Raw genomic sequence first — 16,010 nt, 5'->3', positions numbered from 1 at the left:
TTGACTTCTAGGTTGAGAGCAGGCCATGAAGTAAACTATATAATGCAGTAGTTTATTGCTTATAGAGGTACAACCAAAATCCTAGTGTATTTTACATATTTACCAGACATTTCATTGCTCATAAATAGCAACACATTTACAATGCCGATGACGTTTTGTTTCGTGGGAATACGGTACTGCAAATGCTTTGTATTAAACTGCTTATAAAACGTTTTCTTTTTACAGAAACCTAAAAGTCATTCTAAAGATAGAAATATAAGAATGCTAAAGGTGCCGCTAATAGAACTCAGAAATGCAAAAAACAAAACAGAAAAACGACGCATGTCCGCGGACCACAAGCAACTAGATGTTTGCAACACCGCAAAGAGTTAATGCGATTCTTCCAGTGCATACAACTTATATTTAAACGCAGGCGACAACTTCACTGAAACATCCAATCACTTGTGCTTAACTGGGTGAGAGCTCGTTACAAATTGGCATAGTTTTAGACCAGAGTAGCCATAATTATATGGTGACAGTAATTTATTTGGAAGTAAATTCTCAACCTTTGGGGGTCTTGTAGTCATCATCACCAAACAGTTACGTGGCACACTGCTCAGTCTATGCAGACATTTCGAATAGCGGCAGTAATCAAACATTTATTCCACATAAATTGACCAAATAAAGCTCCCCAATGGTGTCTATGAGGATACCCAGCTGCCAATATTAATCTCAAATATTCTCAGTTGCTCTGGATTATATCGGTATTCCACTTGTTAAAATACTATTATACACATTTTTGGCATCTTTAAATGTCATTCTCATTTTGAATTCTATTAAAGATGCTTAATGCCAACACAGCGGTTACAAAAGGGTTGCAACTGGTCATAGTAAGGTTATAGCTCAGGGCAGAATTCCTTACGTCAAAGGTCTGTTCCCTGGTGTTAACGATTTCCATGGACCATATAAACGAATTGTAAGTCTCAGCTCGGTCACCAAATTTATCTGCACTCAACTTGGTCAAAACCAACTCGGTCACACAGCAGTGAATATATATTTTTTTACAAATGCAAATGGACTGTCTCCTTGTGGAAAGGATCAAACAAACTGTTGGTGATGAGTAAACCCACGAGGAGCAGTGATACTATCCACACAAATGCATTCTTATCGGAATCGGTTACAATGTGAAAAATGCTTCAACATTAGACTGGCACCAGCAGCGCGCACTGGCCCGAAGTTACTTGAATAACGCCTAAAAAAAGATCTAAAAATAAAATTAAACTTGGGGAAAGCACAGACCGCACACCGCGAAAATAAAGTTATCAGACTCTACATTCAATTACTTTGTTCTCGTGGATGTTTCAACAAAATAATAGCTGCTCGAATTGCCAATGGCTATTCGCTTTATACAACAATTGAGATCAATGTTTTTTGTTCAAAATCAATTAAATCACAAGCTAATGTACACTCTACAAATACACAACAGATGGCTACATTTACATCCAAATTTTGTTCAAACATCCGTTCCAAGCACTACTTACTGTACAAGTGTTAAAATATATATTTATATATTTTTAATGAACAAATCACTTGTACGCACTGGGTGGCAAAATTAACGTTTTCAAAACCCAGATATATTTAGGCCCTTTTTTTAATACAAATTACTAAATCCAAAGGTAATTCAATGAGTATTTGCTCCGTGACATAACAGACAAAAGGTGGTCCTAATCCGGGCCACCTTTTGCTTAAAAAGTGCAGAACGTCACAAAACTTTGCCCCATTTCTGCACATTTTCTTTCCCCAACTTCCAAAACCGAGATGTGCTGCAGCAATTGAAAATGACGCCTCCCATTTGTAAAACAAATAAACCGACGCATAATCCTGAAATAACAAAAAAATGGCATGTGCAAATGCAAAATGGACAGGGAAACGGCAAGAAACCTCTAGAAACGCACGGCGCGCAACCTAGACGGCACGCCGAGTCTAGCAATGCGAGGAAATGCAAACGATACCAATTCCCAAACGGGACGAAGCCTCCAAGTGTCAAGAGGCGTATCACAGGAGTGGGGAGGAAGGTTCGGTGTGGTGTGCGGAGCCTGCCTGACTGAGGCTGTGAATGCACTGCGGATCGGTGGGCGGAAGAAGTGTGAGCGACTCCACGCTCAGTCCGTCGCTGCTGTCGTCCATGAGGAGGGAGAGCGTCGGCTGCTGGCTCAGAGTCAAGCTAGGAGGCAACGCGAAATCGTCTTCCGACGCCGAGGCAGGCACGGCGCTGGAGGTCTCGGGCAGCTCCGAGTCGCGGTCACTTGCAACCGGTGTCTCTTGCACCCTGGCTGTGCCCGCGTTGCCGGTCGCGGCTGCGCGGAATGCACACACACACACACACGTTGTGCAACACACACACACAATGTGTAACACGCACAGACACAATGTGCAACACGCACACACACACGTTGTGCAACACACACACAATGTGTAACACGCACACACACGTTGTGCAACACATACGCACACTGTGTAACATACACACACTGTAACACGCACACACACGTTGTGCAACACATACACACACTGTGTAACACATACACACACTGTGTAACACATACACACACTGTGTAACACGCACACATGCGTTGTGCAACATACACACACACGTTTTGCAACACATACACACACGTTGTGCAACACGCACGCACACGCACAATGTGCAACACGCACGCACACGCACAATGTGCAAGACACACACAATGTGCCACACACACACACAATGTGCAACACGCACACACACAATGTCCAACACGCACAATGTGCAAGACACACACAATGTGCAACACACACACATAATGTGCAACACGCGCACACACAATGTGCAACACGCGCACACACAATGTGCAACACGCACACACACACAATGTGCAACACGCACACACACACACAATGTGCAACACGCACACATAATGTGCAACACGCGCACACACAATGTGCAACACGCACACACACACAATGTGCAACACGCGCACACACAATGTGCAACACGCACACACACACAATGTGCAACACGCACACACACACAATGTGCAACACGCACACACACACAATGTGCAACACGCACACACAATGTGCAACACACACACAATGTGCAACACGCACACACACACACAATGTGCAACACGCACACACACACAATGTGCAACACACACACAATGTGCAACACACACACACAATGTGCAACACACACACACAATGTGCAACACGCACACACAATGTGCAACACGCACACACACACAATGTCCAACACGCACACACACACACAATGTGCAACACGCACACACAATGTGCAACACACACACACAATGTGCAACACGCACACACACACACAATGTGCAACACGCACACACACACACAATGTGCAACACACACACACAATGTGCAACACACACACACAATGTGCAACACACACACAATGTGCAACACGCACACACAATGTGCAACACGCACACACACACAATGTCCAACACGCACACACACACACAATGTGCAACACGCACGCACAATGTGCAACACGCACGCACACACACAATGTGCAAGACACACACAATGTGCAACACGCACACACACAAGGTGCAACACGCGCACACACACAATGTCCAACACGCGCACACACACAATGTGCAACACGCGCACACACACAATGTGCAACACGCACACACACAAGGTGCAACACGCGCACACACACAATGTGCAACATGCACGCACACAATGTGCAACACGCACACACACACAATGTGCAACATGCACACACAATGTGCAACACGCACACACACACAATGTGCAACACGCGCACACGGTGCAACACGCGCACACACACAATGTGCAACACACAGACAATGTCAAGGACACACACACACAATGTGCAACACGCACACACAATGTGCAACACACACACACCATTTGCAACACCCACACAGCAGACACCGTGACAAGTAGCTGACGTTTGCCTCAACCAACGTTAGACTCGGAATATTGATTGGCAACAATTTCATTTAAAAAAAATCGTGAAGATTATTGAATTGGCGGCAGACCAAAAACTTCAAATCTTTAGGGTGCAGAGGCAAGCAGGAATATATGTTACCTTATAAACATGCTGTACAAGTACCAGTACATAATACCTTAGCTAAATCTGTTTTATTTACAGACGGTCCTTTGAACTTGACCACTAGATAATTGTATATTTCCACAATGTATCCCTAGGGTAAAATAAATCTTATGATTGAGAATGCACACAGACACGCAAATGTACAATACTGTAGTACCTCGGTTTACGTTTTTAATTCGTTCCATGAAAACTACTGTAAACCAAAATAACTGTAAATCGAATATAGGAATTACATGAGTCTGCAATAGAGCTGTTTCCACTGTCAAAGCAGGAAAAAACCGATGTAAACAAAGCCAGCCGTGGTCTGAAACGGCTCGCGAATGGGCGTCGTGAATTGGCCGAGGGCATTGCTCAGCCCCCTGCTTAACAAGCGCTCGGCTTGGCCGAAATTGGCGCCCGCGTGCATAACGTAAACACGGTGCCGTCACATCAACATTTCAACGTTCGCCAAACCCCATGGGGGTTCCTATGGGAGGCGACACGTTAACTGAAAAACCGTTAGCCGATGTCACTGTTAACCGAGGGACTACTGTATCCAAATAACAGCAGAACTGCAATGAAACAATGACGCAACGGGACTTTTTACATGGGTGGGGAAACAAAGGTCAAATAACGACCTTTATCGTAGCCAAAATGTATCCATTCTGCCATTTGAGTGACGTTGAAGCGAATTCTGAAATCCAACGGAGGGTGGGGGGGGGGGGAGATGGTGGCGATGGGAGGGGGTCACTTTCATGACCGCTTCAATGCTGGAGAGCGGAGATTTCCAAGGTTTTGATCCGTGTGATCAGGGAGTTTGAACGACCGTGGGGATTGTAAATGAAAGGGATACTGGGGCCTTGCTCGCCACAGGCAATGGGGCACGGGGCAGCAGAGCGTTCATGTCGGTGAGCTGCGTTTAGATTGCTTAAGATTATTTAGAGTATTTGGCTGCTTTAAATGTCCACGTGATAAGCCACTTCGTTGAGCTATCATTTTTGAAAAAGCGAATAGCTCTGTGAGCTTTACCTGGTAAAATAAAATTTGTGTTTTTTTTTGTGATTTGCTTACCTTTCCTATGCTGTGCCCACTATCATATTTATTGTTTGTTGTTGTAACGTTGACCCACCCTTACCGGCTGTCTGTGAAAGAGCTTCATAGCTCATCGGATTCCTCCAGCATAAATAAACCTCCCGATTGTTTATTAAAAAGTTCACGCACGTAGAAAAATAAAACATTCGGCGATGCTAATAATGAAATACATTAAGAAGCTAACAAGTTTACTTAACATTGCATCAGCTAAAAAAATATATGTGCAAAGTGACCGCAATCGGCCAAACATCCCCAATGCCGAAAATGTACCTGCAGAATGATGCGATTAGGGTTACAGTGCCCGCGACTTTAATAGAAACCTGGCAAGACCTTCCTGTAAACAGAGACTCGGCGAGGGTTTCCTGGGTAAACAAGCGTCATGAATAATAATCAAATAACTACAATATATGTTAAGTTTTCACAATTTGAATTATATCTAAATTACTAATTATGAGAAAAGTTAATATTATACACACGGGTATGCAAATTTGTATAAAATCTTTTTTTCCCCAATTTAAGTTTTAACACGCACGAAAGTGATAAGTTAACTTCAACCCAGAATCAGACAATAACAGGGGAATCCACTCACCACCACCACTACAACCCTCTACCAAACCGGGTTAGAAAGGTAATTTATCTGTCAAATTATATATTTTTTATTAAATAATGCGCCTGGAGGAAGCATTTACTCATCAACAGTCCCACACCACACCCATAAATACATTTGGGCTAATAAAATGATGTGGGCAGGGGAAAGAATGCATGTTTGCCATCGGGATTGACAAGTGTCAGACAATTCACTGCTGCATAAGCTCCAAGACTCATACATTTTACGGTTCGTTTAAGATGTATGTTGAACGTCTTTCGCACCATACGTAGCCAACTGCGCTAATCGGAATTGTGGGGGGGAAGGACAACAAACTAAACACAAGCAGTTCGAAAGTAATACGTTTTCAATCGAGATGATAGAAAAGTGCATAACTTCAGTGGCTTCCTAATATCAGGAGGAGCGTTCCAGATAGCCGCAGAAGCGCATCTGAAAGCGCGCGATACAGTGACCGTCTTTGTTCGATAGTTAGCCAAAAGCCGCTGCTGCGAGGATGACCAGAAAAGCACTGTGTACGTCCACTCTTGCAATTTACAAATAAATGCACTATTTATTTTAAATTATGTTCTAAAGCAAATTCCACTCATTATAATTGTCGGCTTTTCATCGCTGTCATTCAAAAGCTACTGGATTGATCTGGAAGTCAATAGAAACTAATCGCAAAGTGACATTCATTTGAAGCGGAGTGCAAACATGAAATCTTTAAATGATGCTTTCAATTGGTGTCTTTTCAGATTATTTGACGTCGATCAAATGTCGCTTTTAATGAAGCAGTGCTTGAATGAAATGCGTACATTTTTTACGATCGACACCATTTCAGAATTTGCACTATTCACGTGAAATCGGCAGCATTTTTTTTTGCGCTGCATGGTTGAGCTAAGCACAGTGAAATGGACAGCACGGGTGATTGGAGGCAGAGATCTATAATCTACGGGTCCCCACTACTACTGCTCAGCCCATTTACTCGGCAAAGCCTCACCGGGTCTCACGACTCTTTTTCAGGGGGATCCTGGCCAAGCGTGCCAAGTGTCCTCAGTAGGGGAGCGATGATTGCTATACATTCCAATTACGTAATTTGCAGGTGCATTAAAAAAATTGGTCAATTTTGACCGTGGCGCCGACCACCCAATGGCTCACTCTTGCTAACGTCACAGGATCTTTAACGTTCCCCTGTGCAGCAGACGACGTGTGGTACACGTTTTATGGTTCATACCACACCGCCTGCGGTATTAATTATGGTGACCGCTTTTACTGCGTGATGTGACTGAATCCAGTGGCATTCACTCACTTGTAAAAATAAAATGTTCACTTTGAAAGCAAGACTGCTATTTTTTAATCAATCGTACTTTTTTTATTTAAAGCTTTCGTGACTGCAGTAATTCATATTCTTAGCTCTTTCGGTAAAGTCACGTTGAAGGGAAACAATAAAATATATATCAAACAATAAAAATTCTCACGACGTTTCGACCATAACACAAACGGTCATCATCAGGTGTGTCGGTTTTGCATAAAGTTATTTATTTTTAAACGGTGTATTTATTTATTTATAAAAAAACGTCAGCGCCACGCGCAGCGATTTGGCAGTTTATTTAGAAGGACTAGTCCATCTATGTTCTGAAAAGAGGAGGGGGGAGACGAAAAATTAATGTATGCTGTCTGAAAGCCACCGTAAGCTTGAACAATCAATTAAAACCTGAAATGGTTTATCAAATCCTTCCAATGATTGCTAAGCCATAATCCATCTTCTCGGTTGAAATTGTCTCTGTGCTTGTATATGTGGATAGCCTCATGAACGAATCTCTCATGGTAGCCAGATGGCTTACAAAGAACCTCTGTCTTGGAAAAGTCAATATCATGTGAGCCTACTGAATTATAACAATGATCTGCCACGGCCGAGGTGTTGGTCCTACCGTGTTTAAGGTCTGCTTTGTGTTCACGAATGCGGTCCGAGACATGGCATTTGGTTTCTCCAATGTAACTACTACCAGAGGCAACTTAGTTTGTAGACACCAGGGTACTGTATGTCCGGAATCACATCTTTTACAGATGGAACCAGATCACGGATTTTATGTAATGTGTTGAAACGGACCTGGATCTTGTGTTTATTCAAGATTTTGGAGATCTTTTTTGTGATCCCCACAATGTAGGGTAAAGTGATGGTTTTGAAAGGCTCCTCAAGAGGGTCCTTCTTCATGGTTTGAGTGATAGCTTTGCGGATTGTATAGTCGGAGTAACCATTAGCCTTAAGAGCTTGGTGTACGTGCTTGAGTTCACTGCCTATGTGTTCCTGGTCGGATATGCATTGGGCTCTATGGTACAGAGTCTTGATGAGATAATTCTTCTGTGATGGATGGTTCAATGAGCCACTGTCTACAGGAAAGCTACCCATACGGATGCGTATCTGAAACCGGATTCCCACCACCATCCATCACAGAAGAATTCTCTCATCAAGACTCTGTACCATAGAGCCCAATGCATATATCCGACCAGGAACACATAGGCAGTGAACTCAAGCACGTACACCAAGCTCTTAAGGCTAATGGTTACTCCGACTATACAATCCGCAAAGCTATCACTCAAACCATGAAGAAGGACCCCCTTGAGGAGCCTTTCAAAACCATCACTTTACCCTACATTGCGGGGATCACAAAAAAGATCTCCAAAATCTTGAATAAACACAAGATCCAGGTCCGTTTCAACACATTACATAAAATCCATGATCTGGTTCCGTCTGTAAAAGATGTGATTCCGGACATACAGTACCCTGGTGTCTACAAACTAAGTTGCCTCTGTGGTAGTAGTTACATTGGAGAAACTAAACGACATGTCCCGGACCGCATTCGTGAACACAAAGCAGACCTTAAACACGGTAGGACGAACACCTCGGCCGTGGCAGATCATTGTTATAATTCAGTAGGCTCACATGACATTGACTTTTCCAAGACAGAGGTTCTTTGTAAGCCATCTGGCTACCATGAGGGATTCGTTCATGAGGCTATCCACATATACAAGCACAGAGACAATTTCAACCGAGAAGATGGATTCTGGCTTAGAAATCATTGGAAGGATTTGATAAACCATTTCAGGTCTAAATTGATTGTTCACGCTTACGGTGGCTTTCAGACAGCATACATTAATTTTTCGTCTCCCCCCTCCTCTTTTCAGAACATAGATGGACTAGTCCTTCTAAATAAACTGCCAAATCGCTGCACGTGGTGCTGACGGTTTTTTATAAATAAATACACCGTTTATAAATAAAAAAATTAATGCAAACCGACACACCTGATGACGACCGTTTGTGTTATGGTCGAAACGTCATGAGAATTTTTATTGTTTTATATATATTTTATTATTTTATTATTTCCCTTCAACGTGACTTTACCGAAAGAGCTAAGAATATCAATCGTACTTTGTTTCGAATTGCTTCGCAGTTTGCTCACAGTTTTTTATGCTACGGTTATTCATAATTGAGATGGTCTCATCGTATTATTAAAATGCCATACTGTAGTCTTCGTTTACTTGGCTGTGTTATTTAGAACTTGCGAGGCAGAGACAGATGTATTTTGAAACTCAATCAGAATCAGAAGTTATACTGGAGGAATCTGATGAGCTTTAAAGCTCTTTTTCAAAGGTGTCCAGTAGTTACTCAAGTTACAGTGTGGGCTACTTGAAAAAAGGACATGGGTCTTCATTTAAAATCGGATAAATGTGACCTTTGCTGGGTTAATTTTCTGTTGCTCGTGTGAAAACTCAAATTGAGGCTGAATACGTTGGGACGCTGCCTTCAAGGTAATATTTATTTATTTATTCCACCTATTTACCCAGAAAGCCTCGCCGACTCTCAAGACTTTCAGGAGGGCCCTGCCAAGTTTTTCGCAGCACGGGGCAACGATTGCTATGTTTCCCGATGAAATAATTTTAGGGACCTCTCACAAGACTAATAACGGATCCAATTGGACAGCGATCTGGGTTCAAAACCTGGAATTTTCCATTCCCTCCATGTGCACACCCAAGATGAGGCATAGTGCCGAGTTTTGGAAGGTCAAATTTTTTAATGAACATTTTCCTTTGCCCATGAAAAAAGCTAAAGGTATAAGTGACAACTTAGAGTGTTCATAGAAGATGTAAAACACCAAATGCGAATAACCAAAGAAAATAATAATAACTTTATACAAATACGTCAAACTTAAACGGAAATTAATAAGAAGCGTATTAGATTTGTATTCAAAGCGAAGCCGCTACTGCGGTAAAAATGAAGCTACCTGCCCGCGGGGGGGTCTCCCGCTGGGCACGCTGGGGCCACGCTAGCGGCCTCCTCCTCCTCCTCCTCGCGTGCCGCACACCATCAAGGGCAAGAGCAGCCATCAGCCAACACAGCTCCCGACTGCTCTATGCACGTACGCATGTTGAACTTCCTTCCGCACCGTACGTAGCCAACCGTGCTAATCGGAGGTGCTTTAACACTAGTGAAACGTATCGTATGAGATCAGTAATAATTACGCTTGTTTACCCACGGAAAAGCCGCGCCGAGTCCAAAAGACTGTAGTTCAGGAGGGTCTTGCCAGGATTTCCAAGTAGTGAGGGGGGGGGCGACGATTATCATGTGTTTCCCAATCACATGATTTGCGAGTCATTTTGCGGTTGGCAAATTTGGACCACGAGGCCAGCACACAAATGGCCCACTCGTGCAAAGTGACGTCAAAGGGATCTTTAACATCCCATTGTGAAAGCAGATGACGTGTATTATATGGTTATGTCAGCATCATTAACGAGGGGACAGCCTGCAGGATTCAAAACCGTAATCTTTGCAATAAGCGGCAAGTGCACTACGAATGGGCCTGTATTCACAAGAGTACTGAAGCATGATTACAGTTGTAATTTAGTTCCGCTAAGGGTTTAACGACATAATTATATATTTACGCGATCTAAGCCAAAAAAACCCTGTGTTATTGATATTAATGGGTAGTTGGCCAAACATCCCAGAACTTGGACGACTGCTTGGCACCGCTTCTGACTACTGTCATCACTTCGTCTGTCATTTCCTGAGCCTCCGTGAAAAGAAAATAAACTGCGCCATTACAAAATCCACAGCCATTTTGAGACGCAACTTGCACGAACGACAACTACCTACATTATTAAAACGAACAACAATCAGAACTTTCGAATATTTTATCCTAAAACATGTGTGCAATGAGCCGCTAATCCGCAAAGCTAATGAAACAGAATTCCCAAGGCACAGGAAAAGGAAAGGCACAGGGCACTGACCAGAAGAGGACGCGAGTGACGAATGTCAGCCAGCAGAGTTCACTTCTAAGCCATTCGATTCTCGGGTGCCAGAGCGTTTCAATCACCATGTGTTGCAATGTAGTCCGTCATTGTTTTTGTCCGTTAAAGAGCACGAAGCGATCTCAATAAAAATAAACCGTGGTCAAATGCGAACGTTCAGAATTAACATGCTCCACAAATCCACGTGCGTCAAGGCCATATGCGATGCACGGAATAATTGGCCGGGTCGGGGGACACGGGGCTAACCTTTCGTGGCGGTGCTGGAACAGCTGGGATGGGGGAGGAGTGAGAGAATTGGTGCTACTCCCGGCGTTGATTGGATGGCTCTCCTACTGTAAACTTAACAGTCAGGGCGATTCGCTGCTCGCGTGAGCAGTGAGGCAGTGTTCATCGCCTGTTTACAGCCGTGTGCCAGTGGTGTAAGTTCCACATTCCTATGGTGGGCACGGGTATATCCAGACGACAACCACTGTCGACTTCCGCAAAAAAAACAATGCTTATTTATATACTTTATATTTTACCTAAGTTATTTATTTCATTTACTTACTTTTTGTGATTTGCTTTCCTTTCACATACTTTGCATTGATCCTTTTATTTAATTTGTTGTTGTAGCTTTCTGACCCTCCCCCTACTGGACATCTGTGAAAAAAGAGCTTCATAGCTCACTGGATTTCTCCAGGATAAATAAAGATTCGGATTCTGTTTTTAATGCACCACAGAGGGATGATGGGCTGAGTCAACCCCGAACCAGGATTTGAACTTGCAACCTTCAGATTATGAACGGTTCACTCTACCTGTCAGCCACCAGCTTACAATTAAATGTTCATTGGCTGTATACTAGAGGAACACTCGCTTGTATGCTGTGTGAGTGGGGACTATAATTATGGGGCATCGCGGTGGCTAGGAGATGTTAACTCCCTCACCTGGTGTGCACGAGGTCATGGGTTCGATCCCGACCCTGACGCCTGCTGCATATATGGAGTTTGCATGTTCCCCCCGTGGTCGCGAGGATTTTTTCCTCCGGGTCCTCCGTTTTTTTCTCCCTCCACAGTCGTAATCAACGTCACGCGTTCACAGTATTTGTCTGCTAGAAATGTCCACTGTGACGACAAGCCACTTGCCGTCGAGCAACCATTTGTGAAAGCCAGGTCGCTTCCGGAAAAAAAGACCAATGCAGCTCAGTGGGGCCCTTACCAGGCGAAATTAGTAACGGTTTATAACTTCAGAAGCATCGCTTTGTTGTACGGACTGAAGTGTGTTGTACCTGTGAAGCCGGCAGAGCAGCCGGAGGAGGAGCTGCCCCCCGATTGGCGGCGGCTGTGCGTGCCGCCGTCCGCCCCTGCCCTGTCTACGCTCCTGTGCCTTTGGGGAGGAGGAGGAGGAGGGCTACCCTCAAGCACGCCTCCCAGGCGGTGCGGCGAACCGTGAGCCGACCCCTGCACGGACGAACTCGCCGGGCTGTCCTGCGATGAGGCGCCACTGCTCTGCTGACGAGCCACTGCAAATCCTGGAGGGAAAAAAAAAAAACATGACGCCACTTGTCTCGATCGTACAATTTTATTGAGGGACCGTGTGTTGTCTCGGGTGTGGTCTGGGACTGTTTTTGCTGTTGTTTTACTGCCTTTCCCAAGCTTGGGAAATGATGATGCAATTAGAATGAATAAACTTCATTGCGTTATTTAACATGACGGTGGTGTCATGTTATCTTCCTCGCCGAGCACGCAGGAGGTCGGGGGTTCAAAACGCAACCTGTATATTTGGAGTTTGCATGTTCTCCCTGTGGTCGCACGGATTTTTTCTCCGGGTCCTCCGGTTTTTCCCTCCACATTTAGAAACATGCATTGAGGTTATTTATATTATCTTGCTGCTATAAATTTCCCCATGATAAGCCACTTTGCTGAGCTATCATGTGTGGCCAGGTCGCTTCTGAAAAATAAGTTAATACCTCAGTGGACTTTACCTGGTAAGTTCAAAATAATTTAGTTTTATCTGTATATTTCTAAGTGATTTATTTACCTTTCCTCTACTTTGCACTCCTATTGTGTTTTTGTGTTGTAATGTTTTTATCCGCCCCCACTGGACGCCTCTGAAAAATAACTTTATAATAACTCATTGGATTCCTCCAGCAGAAATAAATATTCTGATTCTCTATTATGAATGTACCAACTTTCGAAGAGCAGCAGCAAACTGTGAATATTAATTTCTTCCTTTCTATTTTTTCCCAACATTTATAAAAAATGATTGGATCACGTGACATTCGCTGCTAACCATCCCTGTCCAAAACGCACGAGATGCCGCACGCAACAACAACAAAAACGTCGTGGAGAGCCGTGTGGCGCAATTTCCTCGTCCGGAAATGCTGCGATCTATTATTTAGCGGTTAGCATTTGTATCGACGGGTTTTGGGCAACCCCTTTGACTGATTTGCCCGTGTACTCCGTCAGGCGAGTCTCTGAGAGCAATCTAAATGAACAGTAAAGGGTTGTTCCATGTCGTGCTATCTTTTAGAGAGTTATTGTGACCGGCCACGCTACAGACTGAGCTAATTGCATACCCGCGTGTGGAAAAATGTCAAATGCTTTCAACCTCAGTTGCAGAGCATTAAGAAGTTATAATAATAACAAACCATGTAGATGAAGAGCAACGACAACAATTTCATATTCACGTGGTCAAGCCAGATAACCCCGTCAGGAGTAGCGGGGTGTATCTTGCTGTGATGTCTCCATCGTATTTGTGGATGGGGTATTGTGTCGTTATACGTTGTTGTGCGGTCTATTCTGGATAACCATAGTTGCACACTACTGGAGAGTTTTTTTTATTTTCTATTTGTGCATCAGGTATCTGCTTGTGCCATGGTTTGTGCAGTGGAAGCAGGTTTGGGTGACTCATGAGCTTAGTGAAAAATCAAACCCAGGGATCTTTTGCGTTGGGTCTTTCACCACGTGGTATTTGCAAATTATTTTGTACTGCATTCAGCTCTCCAAGCATCATTGGGGTTGAACTCACATTGTTGAAGGTTAAGCACATGGGTCCAAAAGCCAATAGAGCTATCTTACGATCTGCCGTCTTATTTCACTTGTGTTCTTTTCAGATCAGTGCTCGGTCCTTTGGAGTTAACCGTAATTGTGCGCCTACCATTTAGGAGCTCCCTCATCGCTAAAAAGCACAGTGTCAGCGGTAACGGAAGTGAGTTGAGGGCTCATACCAGGAACTCTGTCGGTGGAGGTGAAGGACGAGCGTGGGTTCGCGGGGTCGCTGGACGCTCGGCGCGAGGCTTCGTAAAACCGAAAGGGGAGCCCCTGGCTCCCCGTTCCGCGGAATCCCAGGTTCCCCGATCCCTCAGGCGACGGCTGCACCGGCAGCTCGAGCAGCGCTGACGGCACGAGCGTGGCAACGGTGGAGGCGGCAACGGAAACACAGCGCACGCACACACGGCAGGACGGAAACACACATGGCAGGACGCGGGCCAATTATGACACGGTCACGTCACAAGTACGGTCTGTTCTCTCCGAGAATGCTGCGCGCTATCATTCCGTCGATTGGATATAAGCGCGATGAAGGCATTGAGGAACGCATTCTTGCATAACGCGGATGCGAACTGGACACAATGCGACCGAGTGAACGGAACTACGTCGCGCGAGTAGGAATTCGCCCTCCGTTGTCAGCTCACCGGCAATGCGCTGCATTTTAATGTGGCGTGCGCGCAATCGGCCCTTGGCCAGACGCTGTTTGGCAGCCATGCAGCGGATGTGGTCGTCGAACTGGAACGTGGCTTGCAGGAGGGGCAGCGGTCGCGCATGCGCCGGAGAGCCCGGCTTGTGGATTGTTACGTGAAGAGAGCGGTGGTCTTCCTTGTCGCCGGTCACTTGCAGGTCCTGCCACGAAACACCGGCGCCCAACGACGGGGTGAATGTTAATATATGCGGACTCTCAAATGCGACCGAGAGTAAACATGAACTTTCATGTTACAATAATAGGGTTGTTCCAATTTTTTTCTCATGTTACACTTGTTCACTTGAGGATAAGGATTTGGAATATATTAGGCATGTCAATGCGGAAGCATCTCAAAGCACCTTACACAACACAATACGCAAATGCGGAGTACTCAGGGCGGAAAAATCATCAGCCGACTGCCAATCGACACTCCGGAAACCCTAGAAAATTGACAGGTTCCACCTGAAGAGAATTACAATTGCTGGGCGGTGCTGGCACATGCCTGGAATTCTCCATTGTAGGCGAGAGTTGGTGGATCACGCAAACATTGTGAAACTCCCTTGTCGTGAGCATCGAGGTACCATAGCATGGCTTGCCAGCAGATGGCGGTACAGCAAAATGTGGACTCCAACTGTTCCATCCGCATTAAGTGTTGCTCCTTTGCCCGTGTGGATTTTAACCAGGAACTCCGGTTTCCTCCAGAGTGTAAACACTCATAAATAGGCCGTGAAGACCTTCATAAATAGAGGACCGCTGAGCTATGGGGGGATGTTGGTGCCAGCTCACCAACCTGGCTACCTTTCCCACTTGTCTGCGGTTCATCGCGCCTCCGAATCGTTCTCTCTCTCTTGAACAAGTGAGTGAATATTGTGCTGTACGATACAAGTTGAAATAATAAATATTGTTCTCCCCCCATCTTTGAACTCAGGTGCACAGTGTTCAGGCATAAGGTCCGTGGAGTTTCTGTACCCGCTCTCTGCGTCGGGGTTTGTGCTCTGCACTGGGCTCCTATTGAAATATGACAAAAAATATTTGTAAACATTGTTATTAACCCTTTCCCGTTTCGAGATGTCTGCAAGTTGCATGGTGGGTGTCCCGTTCACCGCTGAATCTTGGAACACATAAGCGGCACAACGCTCATTTTATTTAGAGAGGCAGAGCGACGTTTTTAAAAATATTGTTCTCACCCCAGAGAGC

The 16,010-nt window shown here is 44.7% G+C and overlaps 1 protein-coding gene across 4 annotated transcripts in view; it reads right to left on the bottom strand.

Annotated features, from left to right (window-relative positions):
* Positions 1–31: 31 nt before the first annotated feature.
* Positions 32–16,010, bottom strand: part of CLEC16A (C-type lectin domain containing 16A) — a 43,639-nt gene continuing 27,660 nt past the window's right edge. For 2 of the 4 annotated variants that reach the window (XM_032961090.2, XM_076069867.1), the window contains 4 exons: positions 14,770–14,974; positions 14,305–14,472; positions 12,364–12,606; positions 32–2,336 (listed from right to left, as the gene is read on the bottom strand). In XM_032961090.2, the coding sequence (XP_032816981.2) occupies positions 2,035–2,336; positions 12,364–12,606; positions 14,305–14,472; positions 14,770–14,974 (918 nt within the window). In that variant the 3' untranslated portion in view covers positions 32–2,034. Of the gene's footprint in view, positions 2,337–10,075; positions 10,138–12,363; positions 12,607–14,304; positions 14,473–14,769; positions 14,975–16,010 lie in introns of all 4 variants that reach the window. The other 2 variants (XM_076069865.1, XM_076069866.1) reach the window with 2 other exon arrangements.

Source organism: Petromyzon marinus, chromosome 26, assembly GCF_048934315.1.
Source record: "Petromyzon marinus isolate PM22_M1 ecotype Great Lakes invasive population chromosome 26, UKy_Petmar_22M1.pri1.0, whole genome shotgun sequence".
Classification (NCBI taxonomy): domain Eukaryota; kingdom Metazoa; phylum Chordata; class Hyperoartia; order Petromyzontiformes; family Petromyzontidae; genus Petromyzon; species Petromyzon marinus.
Note: the sequence above shows the minus strand (reverse complement) of the source record. Positions and strands in the feature narration are given on the sequence as shown.